This window comes from Nycticebus coucang, chromosome 5, assembly GCF_027406575.1.
Source record: "Nycticebus coucang isolate mNycCou1 chromosome 5, mNycCou1.pri, whole genome shotgun sequence".
In the NCBI taxonomy this organism is placed as follows: domain Eukaryota; kingdom Metazoa; phylum Chordata; class Mammalia; order Primates; family Lorisidae; genus Nycticebus; species Nycticebus coucang.
The window spans coordinates 84,121,060-84,137,172 of NC_069784.1; the positions used below are offsets into that span (position 1 = coordinate 84,121,060).

Below are 16,113 nucleotides of genomic sequence, written 5' to 3' on the forward strand. Positions count from 1 at the left end.
GAAGCATGAACAAATAAAATGGTAAGTACTGGGGCAGTCTGTTACACAGCACACATGAACTGAAATGCTCAGCTTCAGCTTCTAGTTCCCGAACTCTGGCTTTACTTGCAAACTTAAAGTGAGTTTGTAGAATTGATCATGAATAGAAATGTATGTGACACACAGAGAAAAATGTTCTCAGGTGTTCCCTTAGGAACTTAATATATGGCTCCTCAAACTTCTCAAAACTTTCAGAATAATCTCTGAGAGTCACTCTAAAATGCCACAGAGTAACCTACAGAAACACCATTTCAAAGTCAGTAGGTTTGCTTAAGCATGTTGATGTTCCCTGTGGCATTATTTGTAACAATGTAAAATTGATATTTTATGGGTGGCGCCTGTGGCTCAGTAGGTAAGGCGCTGGCCCCATATACTGAGGGTGGCGGGTTCAAACCCGGCCCCGGCCAAAACTGCAACCAAAGAATAGCCGAGCGTTGTGGCGGGCGCCTGTAGTCCCAGCTACTCGGGAGGCTGAGGCAAGAGAATCGCTTAAGCCCAGGATTTGGAGGTTGCTGTGAGCTGTGTGACGCCACGGCACTCTACGGAGGGCCATAAAGTGAGACTCTGTCTCTACAAAAAAAAAAAAAAAAAAATTGATATTTTAAAAACATCTAAATGCCAATCATTAGGGAAAAGTATAAGAAATTATAGTTTAAAATAATACACAAGAAAAAGCAAATGGTTAAGTGTTTTCCAAATATGCTGTCTGACTAGCTATCTGGTAACTTCCATTTGACACAGCAAGTATCAATAGTTGTCAGGACCTGTGGGTCTTAATGTAGCTGCTACTCAGTGTACTGGAAACTGTCATCCATGCTTGAAACCGTTCCCTAGATCACAAGTATGCAAGTGGCTGGTTTAGGCAAGGGTAGGCTATTCTTTTTTTTTTACAGTTTTGGCCAGGGCTGGGTTTGAACCCACCACCTCTGGCATATGGGGCCGGTGCTCTACCTCTTTGAGCCACGGGTGCCGCTCAAGGGTAGGCTATTCTAATTGGTAGGGTGCAGACCACATTCACTGGGGTTGGCGGTTTCATACCTGGCCCAGGCCTGCTAAACAACAATGATTATAGCTACTGGGGAGGGTGAAGCAAGAGAATCGCTTAAGCCCAAGAGTTTGAGGTTGCTGTGAGCTGTGACGCCACAGTACTCTACCAAAGGTGACGTAGCGAGACTCTGTCTCAAAAAAAAAAAAAAAAATGCTCTTAGGTATAAAAAATTGAACTTTTTTCTGGACATAATAGATTTTTTTTTTCTTTCTTTTTTTTTTTTTTGTAGAGACAGAGTCTCACTTTATGGCCCTCGGTAGAGTGCTGTGGCCTCACACAGCTCACAGCAACCTCCAACTCCTGGGCTTAAGCGATTCTCTTGCCTCAGCCTCCCGAGTAGCTGGGACTACAGGCGCCCGCCACAACGCCCGGCTATTCTTTGGTTTGCAGTTTGGCCGGGGCTGGGTTTGAACCCGCCACCCTCGGTATATGGGGCCGGCGCCTTACCAACTGAGCCACAGGCACCGCCCCATAATAGATTTTTTAAAATGTCTTGCTCAATCATTATTCATGATAGCCAAAAAGTGGAAATAACCCACATGTCCATCAACTGCTGAATGGATAAACAAAATGCAGTACATCCAGACAATGGAATATTATTTGGCCACAAAAAGACACAAAGTGGCCGCAGGTTTCCGTTCTGGCAATGTTATAAGGAGCCTAGAAGTCACCACTCCATCCTAACAAGTACAAAGCTGAACAAATTTAAAAATCAACAACTTTCCTTAGCTCTGTAAGACAGGAAAGGTCATGGGGCAAACTGCTGCCCCATGTGCCCCAAAGTGGAGGGGCAAGTCAATACCGAGAGTCACGACTTACCAGCGCAGACAGCTCCACGGGAACCAGTGCTGAGGGGGAAACCTCAATTGTAACTGACGGCAGGCTGGAGATTCAGTGTGACAAGCCTGAGAGTCAGAAACTCCAGTGGGACCCCTCAGCAGGGGGTCCTCACACTTCCATGGGGTTTATCTCTAGAGTTCTACCAGGTTCTCACAATGAGGATCACAGAAAAATCCCCAATGCTTATAGCAGAGGGAAGGGAAAAGAACCATTTCGAAATACTCCAGAGCATTCCCTTCGTCTTAAGAAAGGCTTTCCTCAGAAGAAACTATTTACCCAGCGCCAAACCTGTCCAGGTTTTATCAGAGCCTAAGTGACCTGAGGGCAGGGAGGTACCCAAATCCGGCTGGCTTGGGCCTTTCACCTAGAGACAGGGAAACACCCAACTCCAGCCAACCTCAGCCACTGAAGGGAAGAAGGGAAGAAGGGAAGAGCTGAGAAGACCACAGTTCTGCAAAAAACGCACAGGCTGCTCAAAGACTGAGACCTCAGCACAGTACGGGACAATGCTGCCTTTCCCCCAAGACTTGGCCACTACATCACTAAAGTAAGGACTGCCGTGGGCGGTGCCTGTGGCTCAGTGGGTAGGGCGCCAGCCCCATGTACCAAGGGTGATGAGTTCGAACCCAACCTGGCCAAACTGCAACAAAAAAATAGCTGGGCGTTGTGGTGGGTGACTAGTCCCAACTACTCAGGAGGCTGAGGCAAGAGAATCACTTGAGCCTAGGAGTTTGAGGTTGCTGTGAGCTGTGATGCTACGGCACTCTACCAAGGGGGACATAGTGAGACTCTTGTCTCCAAAAAAAAAAAAAAATTTTTTTTTTACAAAGGGGGTCAACACGTGGAATATTTTGTAAATGTTTTATAGAATTCTGAATGAATACTTTGTAAATAAAGGTACATTTAACTACAATTTCCAATTTTCCTTATATATGGTAACTTTATGGGTGATTTTTCGGATACTCTGTAGATTAGAAATGAATGAAGAAAAACTAATCAGAAAAAAGCAGGTAGGCCGGGTGTGGTGGCTCATGCCTGTAATCCTAACACTCTGGGAGGCTGAGGGGGTGACCAGCCTGCGTTAGAGTGAAACCCCCATCTCTACTAAAAATATAAAAACTGAGGCAAGAGGATCGCTCAAGCCCAAGAGTTGGGGGTTGCTATGAGCTATGATGCCACGGCATTCTACCCCGAGTGACAGCTTGAGACTGCCTCAAAAAAAAAAAAAAAAAAAGAAGAAAGCAGAAGTAGTGGACTAGCTTTATCAGGAATAAAGGGGTCAATTCTTTAAGAAGGTATAATAATTCTTTATTTTTTTTTGAGATGGTCTTATTATGTCGCCCTCGGTAAAGTGCAGTGGTGTCACAGCTCACAGCAACCTCGGACTTTTGGGCTTAAGTGATTCTCTTGCCTCAGCCTCCCTAGTAGCTGGAGTACAGGCACCCGCTACGACACCCAGGTATTGTTTTTGTTGCAGTTGTCATTGTTGTTTAGCTGGCTCAGGCCGGGGTCAAAGCTGCCAGCCTTGGTGTATGTGGCCGGCACCCTAGCCACTGACCTACAGGTGCCGCCCAGAAGGTATAATGATTCTTAACATGAATTACACCTAACAGGAGTCTCAAACTCTATGAGAGAAAATCTATAGAACTGCATGAATAATCAGATGAATCCATTATTACTGTTCAACACCCATCTAGCAGAAATTGACAGATAAAGCAGAAAATCAGTAAAGAAATAGTTTTTTTGTTTGTTTGTTTGTTTTTGGGGTGGCACCTGTGGCTCAAGGAGTAGGGCGCCGGTCCCATATGCCAGAGGTGGCGGGTTCAAACCCAGCCCCGGCCAAAAAAAAAATAAAACAGGATTGTTTGTTTGTTTTTGTTTTTTAGGATAGTCTCACTCTTGCTCAGTCTCCCAACTTCTGAGCTCAAGCAATCCACCCACCTCAGCCTCCCAGAGTGCTGGGATTGTAGATGTGAGGCACCCGGCCCAGCCAGTAAAGACACAGTCGAACTCAACAGCACTGTCAGTCACCTGGGCATAAGTGACACCTTTATATTACTTTATTCAATGACAGTAAAATAAATACACATTCTTCCCAAGCTCACATGGAACATTCAGAAAGACCTTATTTTGGGCCATAAAACACACTTTAACAAGTTCAAAAGAATAGAGACTATACTAAAATTTGTGGAATGCAGTGAAAGCAGTGCTTAGAGGGAAAGTTACAGCATTGAAAGCATATAAAGGTATTCGGAAAGAAACATCTAAAACTCATCTATACTTCCACTTTAGGAAACTAGGGGTAAAAAAGGAAATTAAATCTAAAGTAGGCAGAAGGAAAGAAATAAAAATTAGAGCAGAAACCAATAAAATTGAAAACAAAAAATCACACCTATAATCCTAGCACTCTGGGAGGCTGAGGCAGGAGAAACCCCTTGGGGTCAGGAGTTCAGAGAGTTCAGAGACCAGTCTGAGCAAGAGCCAGGCCCAGTCTCTACTAAAAAAATAACAGGGCTCGGTGCCTGTGGCCCAAGCGGCTAAGGCACCAGCCACATACACCTGAGTTGGTGGGTTCAAATCCAGCCCGGGCTGCCAAACAACAATGACGGCTACAACCATAAAAATAGCCGGATGTTGTGGCAGGCACCCGTAGTCCCAGCTACTTGGGAGGCAGAGGCAGGAGAATGGCTTGAACCCAGGAGTTAGAGGTTGCTGTGAGCTGTGATACCCAGGGCGACAGCGTGAGGCTCTGTCTCAAAAAAAAAAAAAGAAAGAAAAAGAAAAAAAAAAAAGAAAAATTAGCCAGCTGTTGTGGCAGGTAGCTGTAGTCCAGCTACTTGGGAGGGTGAGGCAGGATTGCTTGAACCCAGGAAGTTGAGGTTGCTGCGAGCTAGGCTGACATCAGGGCATTCTAGCCTAGGGCAACAGAGTGATACTTGAATGGAAAAAAAAAAAAAGACAACTTGGGCGGCGCCTGTGGCTCAGTGAGTAGGGCGCAGGCCCCATATGCCGAGGGTGGTGGGTTCAAACCCAGCCCCGGCCAAACTGCAACAACAACAACAACAACAACAACAAATAGCCGGGCGTTGTGGCGGGCGCCTGTAGTCCCGGCTACGTGGGAGGCTGAGGCGGGAGAATCGCTTAAGCCCAAGAGTTTGAGGTTGCTGTGAACTGTGATGCCATGGTACTTTGAGGGTGACATAGAAAGACTCTGTCTCAAAAAAAAAAAAAAAATGTCCTTCAGTAGATTAATGGATAAACTGTGGTACATTCAGACAATGGAAATTATTTAGTGCTAAAAGTAAATAAGCTATTGAGTCAAGCCATGAAAAGACATGGAAGAAACTTACATGCATATTACTAAGTAAAAAGGTCAATCTGGAAAAGATTACATACTAAATGATTCCAATTATAAGACATCCTAGAAAAGGCAGAACTATTGAGATGGTTTGTAGATAAGTGCTTGCAGGGACTTACGTGGAAGGGAGAGATAAACAGGTGGCGCAGAACAGATTTTGAGGGTAGTAAAATTACTCTGTATACTGTTAACGGTGGATACATATAATTATACATTTTTCCAAACCCATAGACTATGACAAGGCCAGGAACAAACTCTAATGCAGGCACTCAACTTTCCTAATGCTGCGACCCTTTAATACAATTCCTCATGTTGTGGTGACCCCCAACCATAAAATTATTTTTGTTGCTACTTCATAACTGTAATTTTGCTATTGTTATGAATCGTAATGTAAATATCTGATATGCAGGATATATTTAGGTGACCCCCATGAAAGGGCTGTTCAACCCCCAAAGGGGTCATGACCCACAGGTTGAGAACCGCTGCTCTAATGTATTCCTTTTTTTTCGAGACAGAGTCTCACTATGTCACCCTTGGTAAAGTGTCGTGGCATCACAGCTCACCGCAACATCAAACTTTTGGGCTTAAGCAGTTCTCTTGCCTCAGCCTCCCTAGTAGCTGGGACTACAGGTGCCCGCCACAACACCCAGCTATTTTTTGGTTATAGTTGTCTTTGTTGTTTGGCAGACCAGGGCTGGGTTCAAACCCACCACCCTCGGTGTATGTGGCTGGTGCCATAACCACTGTGCTACGGGTGCTGAGCCAACTCTAATGTATTCCAACTATAGACTTTGGATGGTATTGCGTCAATGCAGGATCAGCAATTGCAACAAATGTACCACTTTGATGCAGGATGTTGACAATGAAGGAGGCTGTGCATGTTGGGGCAGGGGTAGGAAGTATGTAAGAAATCTGTACCTTTTGCTCAATACTGCCATTAACCCAAAACTGGTCTAAAAAAATAAGGTCTTGGCTAGGCGGGTGGCTCAGTCTATAATTCTATGATTCTGCAATGCTGAGGTGAATGGATTGCTTGAGCTCAGAAGTTAAAGACCAGTCTGAGCAAGATTGAGGCCCTGTGTCTACGAAAAATAGAAAAAACTAGCCACGCCTAGTGGCAGATGCCTATAGTCTCAGCTACTGGGGAAACAGAGGCAAGAAGATCTCTGGAGCCCAAGGGTTTGAGGTTGCTGTGAGCTGTTATGATGCCATGGCACTCTAACAAGGGCGATAGGGTGAGACTGTGATTGTGTCTCAAAAAAAAAAAAAAAAAAATGGCGGCGCCTGTGGCTCAGTGGGTAGGGTGCCGGCCCCATACACCAAGGATGGCAGGTTTGAACCCAGTCCTGACCAAACTGCAACAATAAAAAAAAAAAAAAAAAAAATAGCCAGGCATTGTGGCGGGCACCTGCAGTCTCAGAATCGCCTAAGCCCAAGAGCTGGAGGTTGCTGTGAGCTGTGACGCCACAGCACTCTACCGAGGGCGATAAAGTGAGACTCTGTCTCTCTCTCTTTTTTTTTTTTTGTAGAGACAGAGTCTCACTTTATGGCCCTCAGTAGAGTGCCATGGCATCACACAGCTAACAGCAACCTCCAACTCCTGGGCTTAAGCGATTCTCTTGCCTCAGCCTCCCAAGTAGCTGGGACTACAGGCGCCCACCACAACGCCCAGCTATTTTTTGGTTGCAGTTCAGCCAGGGCCGGGTTTGAACCCGCCACCCTCGGTATATGGGGCCAGCGCCTTACCAACTGAGCTACAGGCACCGCCCGAGATTCTGTCTCTTAAAAAAAAAAAAAAACTAAACAAGTAAATAAAATAAGATAAAATAAAATAATAAATAAATGTATCACCTGATGTACCACGATGTGGAATGCAGGTCTTCATTAGTATGGAGTGTAAACATGTATGTTTAACTGCTGGTTAGAATCTCATTCTGTCACTATGCTGATTAAAGCACAAGATAGTTTTCACTTACTGAAGCCTAACCAAATTTCCCTAAAATGCACAAATTACCAGTTTCTCTGGATCCGCCCTAACACCCAATGGGAGAGAATTACAACAAACCATGAAAGCCAAGAGACTCGGCTGACACCCCATGGTCCTCTGGCTAATGATAATGAGTCTTGCAAATCTGTGCTCTTTGGGGCTCCTGGAAAGTCATAGTGGGTCATGGAATTTGGGAAAATTTTCTTCTAAGAGTTAAAGGTGAATTTGCTAGACCACGGGAAATTCCAGTTATGGGGCATTTGGGCCAGATCCCTACCCACCTCCCAAAGCTGCCCCAATCTCAGTCTTGATTGTGCTATGTACACATCTTTTCTCCCACTGAGACTATAGGCTGCTATGTCCATTTCTTTTATATTTTCTATCTCTCTAAGCATTTGGCCGTATTCAATATAGCCAGCAAATGATTACGAAATAAAGCAAATTCATAAAATAGATTAATTTAGGGGATAAAAGAATTGCTCATTTTACCAAGAGATTCACTAAAGAGTTCCTTCTTTTTTCGAGACAGTCTCACTTTGTTGCCCTCAGCAGAGTGCCATGGCATCATAGCTCACAGCAACCTCAAATACTTGGGCTCAAGCGATTCTCTTGCCTCAGCCTCTCAAGTAGCTGGGACCACAGGTGCCCACCACAATACCCTGCTATTTTTAGAGATGGGGTCTCTCTCTTGCTCAGGCTGGTCTCAAATTCCTGAGCTCAGGCAAACCACCCGCCTCAGCCTCCCAGAGGTGCTAGGATTATAGGCGGGAGCCACTGTGCCCAGCCTCCACTGAAATACAGTGGTTTGCAACCCACAGGAATCGTATCAAAGGGCCTCAGCATTAGGAAGGTTGAGAACCACTGTTCTAATAGATATAAGAAATGGATCTAATTTAGGGAAAGATCTAACCCCCAAGTAATCCTTGACTTTTCCAGGAATTAATCTACTTTGCAAAGCTTTGGTAGGCTTATGTTAACCATACTCACTATGAGTAAGTTCTAGCTTTCCCCTATGGAACACAGCAAAACAAGAGAACTCAGAAGTGTTCTCTTCTGAGTTGTACTATGCAGTTGTACAATGCAGACTCCCCTTACCCGTAAGGAATCCAGACACAGACAAGAATTCTAGTTAAAGGCTCAGCGCCTGTAGCACAGTGGTTATGGTACCAGCCACATACACCAAGGCTGGTGGGTTTGAACCCAGCCTGCCAGTTAAAACAACAACAACAACTGCAATAAAAAATAGCCAGGTGTTGGGCGGCGCCTGTGGCTCAGTGAGTAGGGCGCCGGCCCCATATACCGAGGGTGGCGGGTTCAAACCCGGCCCTGGCCGAACTGCAACAAAAAAATAGCCGGGCGTTGTGGCGGGCGCCTGTAGTCCCAGCTACTCAGGAGGCTGAGGCAGGAGAATCACATAAGCCCAGGAGCTGGAGGTTGCTGTGAGCCGTGTGACGCCACAGCACTCTACGAAGGGCAGTAAAGTAAGACTCTGTCTCTACAAAAAAAAAAAATAGCCAGGTGTTATGGCAGGCTCCTATGGTCCCAGCTACTTGGGAAGCTGAGGCAAGAGAATTGCTTAAGCCCAAGAGTTTGAGGTTGCTGTGAGCTGTGACACCACAGCACTCTACGGAGGGTGACATAGTGAAACTGTTTAAAAAAAAAAAGAATTCTAGTTAAAGATACTTTCTAGATTGGATATCATGAAAAGTATGCAAAAAAAGAGACATTTTCTGGAAACCATAGCCAGAGATGAGATAGCTAAAATGTAACCCTCTCGTTGTGCCCAAGGGTTTAGCAGTTGCCCAGATGCCCAAGAGTAGAGAGATTCAGCATCAAATCAAACAGGGTTAGAGCCCAAGCAAAGCGTGCACGGGCTGGGCCCTCACCTCAGGTATCAGACGCCTCCTCTTCACGCTGGAGACAGAGTCTGGCTGGACCTCACTGCCTGGCTGCTTCCGTTTGCTGGAGTCCTGAAGGACAGTGAAGATGCTCTCCAGAGGGTGCTTCTCAGAAGTCCTGGAATTCACTGAGCAGTCCAGGGCAGCATCTTCAGCCTCTATCTCCACTTTCACAGTGTTATTTTTTAGAACTGTGGCAAAGAAGAAACAGGGCTCAGTGGGAAAGGCCAGAGTCACACAGAGATCTGCAGGGCTCTCTGGGCCATGGGAGATTTGTGGGCAGCCCCGTGACACTGTCACTTGGATAACGATGTCTAAGCAAAACAAACTTACGCTTGTCAACATCGTAACTTTTTTTCATTGCATTGGTGCTATACAATAAAACCATGCTCCATGAATATTTAGTTTCAAATTGGTTTAAAAGTCCTGGGGTGGGGGGAGGAGATGGAGAGAGAGACATAAATATTATCTTTTTGTGCTTTTAAAAGTAACTCTGTAAAGATACATAAGATGCTTGTAACAGGTATGTGGGTGTGTGATGGGAACCCACAGGGCTGGGAGGAGACTTTTCATTATACAGCTTTTCATATTTTTGTAACCATGTCAATGTATGACCTAATAAAAATATTAAATTAAAAACATTTTTTAAAACAGGCATTTTTTTTTACCTTCTTCTACATCTTCACTGAATTCAGTTGAGTTCATCTTCTATTCCACTAAATGAAAAGACAAAGACAAAAGTCCTAATTTATTGTGTGATTTAGTTACTAATTTCCCCTACCCACAGAGAACTCGCTTACCTTCCCAGCCCCAGCTCTGGGTAATAGAAGGCTAAAGGCTGTGTAGCACGGTGGACACATATGTCCCCTCAATCTTGTCTGCAGACAGAATTTGTGTACGCCTGCAGGGAACCCTTCTCCGAGACTTCATATGGGCATGATGTGTCCTAAAGCTGAGACCCACTTACTAGAACCAGGGAACGTTATTTGAATAAATCAAGTCTTAAAAGGCCCCAATTTTGATGATCTCTCCTTAGTCTATGCTTATAAATTCCTGCCACAAAATGAAAAAGCTGAAAAAGGATGAAGGTGTGGATCCCAACAGACTGATGGTGAGGTCTCAGGACTCCAGTTAAAGAAATCTGTGCTGCCCATGACAGTGGCCGCTAGCCACCTGTGGCTACCGAGGACTCTAAATCTGGCTTAGCCCAAATGAAAACATGCTATAAGCGTAAAATACACAATAGATTTCAGTCTTAGCCTAGGGAAATGAATGTAAAATATCTCACTAGTAACTGTTTTACATTGATTACATGTTGAAATGATAATATTTTAGACTTACTGGACTAAGTAAAATACTCTATTAAAATTAATTTTTTTTTTTTTTTTTTGGCCAGGGGTGGGTTTGAACTCGCCACCTCAGGCACATGGGACCAGCGCCCTACTCCTTGAGCCACAGGTGCCGCCCTATTAAAATTAATTTTACCAGTTGTTTGTTTGTTTGTTTTGTAGAGACAGAGTCTCAATTTACCACCCTCGGTAGAGTGCTATGGTGTCACACAGCTCACAGCAACCTCCAGCTCTTGGGCTTACATGATTCTCTTGACTCAGCCTCCCGAGTAGCTGGGACTATAGGCGCCCGCCACAAAGCCCGGCTACTTATTTTGTTGTTGTTGCAGTTTGGCTGGGGCTGGGTTTGAACCCACCACCCTCGGTATATGGGGCAAGCGCCCTACTTACTGAGCCACAGGCGCCGCCCTCCAGTTTTTTTTGTTTTTTTTTTTATGTAGCTACTAGAAAATTGAAAATTGTATGTAGGAGATGGTTGGTGGGCGCCTGTAATCTCAGCTACTCAGGATGCTCAGGTGGAAGTATCTCTTGAGTTCAGGAGTTCGAGACCAGCCTGGGCAACATAGCAAAAGTGTCTCAAAACAGGATTTTGGTCAGGCAGCGCCTGTGGCTCAAAGGAGTAGAGTGCCGGCCCCATATACCAGAGGTGGTGGGTTCAAACCTGGCCCCGGCCAAAGACTGCAAAAAAAAAAAAAAAAAAAAAAAAAGACAGGGTTTTTCTCTATTACCTGGGCTAGAGTGCTGTGATATCATAGATCACTCCAACCTCACACTTCTAGGCTAAAGTGACCCTCCTAACTCAGCCTACCAAGTAGCTGAGACTACACGTGCGCACCACCATACCTGGCTACTTTCTCTATCTTTTGTAGGCATGAAGTCTCACTTAGTTTTTGAAGCTGGTCTCAAACTCCTGGCTTCAAGCAATCCTCCAACCTTGGCTTCCCAAAGTGCCAGGATTACAGGTGTGAGCCACCATAACTGTCCTATAGTTATACTATATTTTTATTATTTTTGTTATTTTTTTGTTTATCATTTTATACTTTTTGAGACAGAGCCTCAAGCTTTCACCCTGGGTAGAGTGCCGTGGCATCATAGGCTCACAGCAACCTCCAGCTCCTGGGCTCAAGCGATTCTCTTGCCTCCTCCTCCCAAGTAGCTGGGACTACAGGCACCCACCACAACGCCCAGCTATGTTTTGGTTGCAGCCGTCATTGTTGTTTGGTGGGCCCAGGCTGGATTCGAACCTGCCAGCTCAGGTGTATATGGCTGGTGCCTTAGCTGCTTGAGCCACAGGTGCCCAGCCTATTTTTATTTTTATATTGAGACAGAGTTTCATTTTATCACCCTTGGTAGAGTATTGTGGTGTCATAGCTCACAGCAACCTCAAACTCTTGGGCTCAAGCAATTCTCTTGCCTTAGCCTCCCAAGTAGCTGGGACTACAGGTGCCTGCCATAACGCCTGGCTAATTTTTAGAAACAGGGTCTCACTCTAGCTAAGACTGGTCTCGGACTCTTGAGCTCAGGCAATCCGTGCCCCGGCCTCCCGGAGTGCTGGGATTACAGGCGTGAGCCACCACACCTGGCCTTATACTGTATTTTTAACTGGACGATGCTGGTCAATCTCTTCCTTCAGAAGGAGAAAAGGACATTGTGCATTTTAAAGTATGTAGGGCATCAGAGCTCCATGCAGTCTGGCCTAAACAGACCAGATGAGGGAATAGGGAGGTTCAGCCCCAGGCTGCGGGGGTGAAGCAGAACCAGCCCCCTCAATTCCACTGCCCCAGCTGGGACAGAACTGACACCATCGGCTCGGCGCCTGTAGCACAGTGGTTACAGTGCCAGCCACATACACCAAGGCTAGCAGGTTCAAACCCGGCCCAGGGCAGCTGAACAACAATGACAAGTGCAATGAAAAATGGCCAGGTGTGGTGGGCGCCCATAGTCCCAGCTGCTTGGGAGGCTGAGGCAAGAGAATTGCTTGAGCCCAAGAATTTGAGGTTGCTGTGAGCTGTGATGCCATGGTGTTCTACCGAAGGCGACGCAGTGAGATTCTGTCTCAAAAAAAAGAATCGACACCATCATTAAAAGTACAATTAAGTCTTTGAGATCTCCCAAATTCCACAGCAGCATGTACATGTAAAGTATGAGGTACCAGTGAGGTAGTAACATTTGGAAAAGAATACACATTGCAACCTTTAATGTGGACCCTGGGGAGTCAACTCATTAAGCTGACTATAGACACAAAGTTCTCATTTTGGTTGAGGGTCACAGAAGAGCAGAACTAAGTGTATCTTTTAGGTATTTCTATAGGAGGGATGCCATATACAATGCTCAGTAACCCATTCAAGAGGTAGCCACAGGGTCATCAGTGGTCAGCAGAATCTCCTGCCTGAGATGGGTGATTGGGGTGCGGAACAGCCGATCTAGGAGATCTGAGCACAATAACTTCAAAATTCACAAATAATAGGCCTGGTATGGTGGCTCAGGCCTGTAATCCTAGTGCTCTGGGAGGTAGAGGCAGGATTGCTTAAGCTGAGGAGTAGTGACTAGCCTGAGCAAGAGTGAGACCCTGTCTCTTCTAAATATAGGGGGAGAAAAATTAGCCCAGCATTGTGGCAGGCACCTGTAGTCCCAGCTACTCAGAAGGCTGAGCCAGAAGATCACTTGAACCCAGGAGTTTGAGGTTGCTGTGAGCTAGGCTGACATCACGGCACTCTAGCCTGGGTGACAGAGTGAGACTGTTTCCAAAAAATAAAAATAAAAATTCACAAGTAGGGCAGCACCTGTGGCTCAGTGAGTAGGACGCCGGCCCCATATACCGAGGGTGGTGGATTCAAACCCAGCCCCAGCCAAACTGCAACAACAACAAAAAAATAGCCGGGCATTGTGGCGGGCGCCGATAGTCCCAGCTGCTTGGGAGGCTGAGGCAGGAGAATGGAGGAAGCCTAGGAGTTGGAGGTTGCTGTGAGCTGTGTGATGCCACGGCACTCTACCGAGGGCGATAAAGTGAGACTCTGTCTCTACCAAAAAAAAAAAAAAAATTCACAAATAGGGCAGTGCCTGTGGCTCAAGAAGTCGGGCACGGGCCCCACATACTGGAGGTGGTGAGTTCAAACCCGGCCCCAGGCCCCCCCCTCAGAAAAATCACAAATAATAGCAATTTATAAAGCACTCACAATGGGAAGTACTATTCTTAGTGAAATAATACCCTGTTTTCCCGAAAATAAGACAGTGTCTTATTTTAAGGTTTGCTCCCAAAGATGCACTAGGTCTTATTTTCAGGGGACGTCTTATCTTTCCTGTAACTAGGTCTTATTTTCGGAGGATGTCTTATTTTCGGGGAAACAGGGTAGTACACAGTAGTACAAGTTAGGCAAAACTGTTTTCAGAGGAATGAAAAAGAAACTAAGATTTATTTGGAACTGAATATAATTCTTACTCACCAATTATCTCCTACCATGGCACTCTACCCAGAGCGACAGAGTGAGACTCTGTCTCAAAAAAAAAAAAAAAAGAAAAGAAAAAAGAAAAAAAATAGGGCTGGACGCAGTGACTTCACGCCTTGTAATCCTAGCACTCTGGGAGGCCAAGGCAGGTGAACTGCCTGAGCTCACAGGTTCAAGACCAGCCTGAGCAAAAGCAAGACCCAGTCTAAAAAAATAGCCAGGCGTTATGGCGGGTGTCTGCAGTCTCAGCTACTCGGGAGGCTTAGGCAAGAGAATCATTTGAGCCTGAGAGTTTGAGGTTGCTGTGAACTATGACAGCATGGCACTCTACCAAGAGTGACAAAATGAGTCTGTCTCAAACAAACAAAAAAAAGAATTACTTTATCAGAGGTGAATTTTAGCAACTCCCTCCACTATATTTCAAGGAAATAAACCTCGTGTTAGATACCTGTCATCAGAGTAGGGTATCTCTGAACAGACAGGAGGGTTGGACATTTGGACATTGCCAGGCAGAAGTTCAGACCTTATTCCCAGCCCGGTCAGGGGTCTCTTCAGCAAAAACATGGTAAGTCACCCGAATGGCCAATTGTCCTGGGAGACTCAGCCACACAGTCACATATCCCATGCCCTCCCACCAATGGCAGGCTGAACAGCAGCAGAGCAGGTAAAAAGGAACCAGGGCTGTTGGAGGTGGGCACGCTGTACAAAACAATCTGCAGAGAAAAGGCAAGCGATAGAGGATGGCGGAAGATTTATTTGGGAAGAAATGGGTCATAGTGAGGTGGTGCCTGTGGGCTCAGTCAGTAAGGCGCCGGCCCCATATACCAAGGGTGGCAGGTTCAAACCCAGCCCTGGCCAAACTGCAACCAAAAAATAGCCGGGCGTTGTGGCGGGCGCCTGTAGTCCCAGCTACTCAGGAGGCTGAGGCAAGAGAATTGCTTAAGCCCAGGAGTTGGAGGTTGCTGTGAGCTGTGTGATGCCACGACACTCTACCGAAGGCCATAAAAGTGAGACTCTGTCTCTACAAAAAAAAAAAAAAAAAGAAAAGAAATGGGTCATAGTGAAAGAAAAACTGCAAAGACTCGGACCAAGCAGAAAGCATTAGAAAGATGAGTGCATACAGAAGGAAAACAGGTGTCCATGGAAGAAACGGACACAGCCACAGCTGCAAAGAACGGAAGAAACGGACGGAGCCACAGCTGCAAAGCGCGGAAGAAACGGACGGAGCCACAGCTGCAAAGCGCGGATGGCGTATTTCTCTCCCATGACACTCGTCCGCACTATTTCTCTGTGGACACCACATGGGTGTAGCCTGGAGCACACAGCCCGGGAACCCCAGCAATGAGGAGTCCAGGCTGTTGCTTGGAGCTGCCAAATGTGGCGTGGTAAGCAGCAAGGCTATGTTCTCAATCACAGTGTGGTGCTACAGCAGGCAGGTCAGCCCTTGAATTTTGAGACCCCAGAAAATGACAAAGGGTGCCCGATTGAGCCACCGCAGGGACAGGAAGCCAGGAAGGATTGCCCCTCTGGGCAGGACCACCAGCACGCATGTGCTTTGGAAAACATCTCTAGCTCATTTACAGACTAGTGACAAATGCTAGATTAGTACAGAAGGAACCCAGAATGCAAGATGGGGGCCCCTCCCTTGCTGGGAAGCTGGGGTGATTCCTATGTTCGGCGGCGCACGGGTGCACAGGTGAGTGAATGGGGGCTCTGGGCACCTGCAGCCACCAGCTCCTTCCAGGTCCAGCTGCCCACTGCGTGTGGCCTCTGCCTCACCTTGGGCTATGTTAGTCCCAATTTTAGCAATAAAGAAACTCAAGGCAGATAACTCCTCCAGAGTCACACAGCTACAGAGGGGTAGAAACAGGATTCAAACCCTGTCTGCCTGTGCCTCCCGTCAGTCAGCCAAGTAAGTAAATAACATTTTGCTAAGGTTCTTTTGATGAACATACTGGCCTGTTTCCAGACTCTCTTTCTGCACAGCTGCTGGGAACCCAGGTCTCTTTTTGCCTGCAGGTAGCTACTGGAGAACCAGTTTCTTCCATACTCAAGATGCTACCCCACTTAGCAAAGTATCTCAGGAATGGAAGAAAAAGTATCCAATGTACTCAGCCCTACTATGAAGCTAAATTATAGCTTTCACAT

General features: G+C 46.1%; 1 protein-coding gene across 2 annotated transcripts in view; it reads right to left on the bottom strand.

Annotated features, from left to right (window-relative positions):
• Positions 1-16,113, bottom strand: part of BEND3 (BEN domain containing 3) — a 51,619-nt gene that overhangs the window by 15,989 nt on the left and 19,517 nt on the right. The window contains exons 1-3 of one of the 2 annotated variants that reach the window (XM_053590485.1): positions 9,971-10,121; positions 9,839-9,886; positions 9,159-9,361 (exon numbers count right to left, since the gene is read on the bottom strand). In XM_053590485.1, the coding sequence (XP_053446460.1) occupies positions 9,159-9,361; positions 9,839-9,875 (240 nt within the window). In that variant the 5' untranslated portion in view covers positions 9,876-9,886; positions 9,971-10,121. Of the gene's footprint in view, positions 1-9,158; positions 9,362-9,838; positions 9,887-9,970; positions 10,122-16,113 lie in introns of those variants that run through there. The other variant, XM_053590484.1, reaches the window with a different exon arrangement.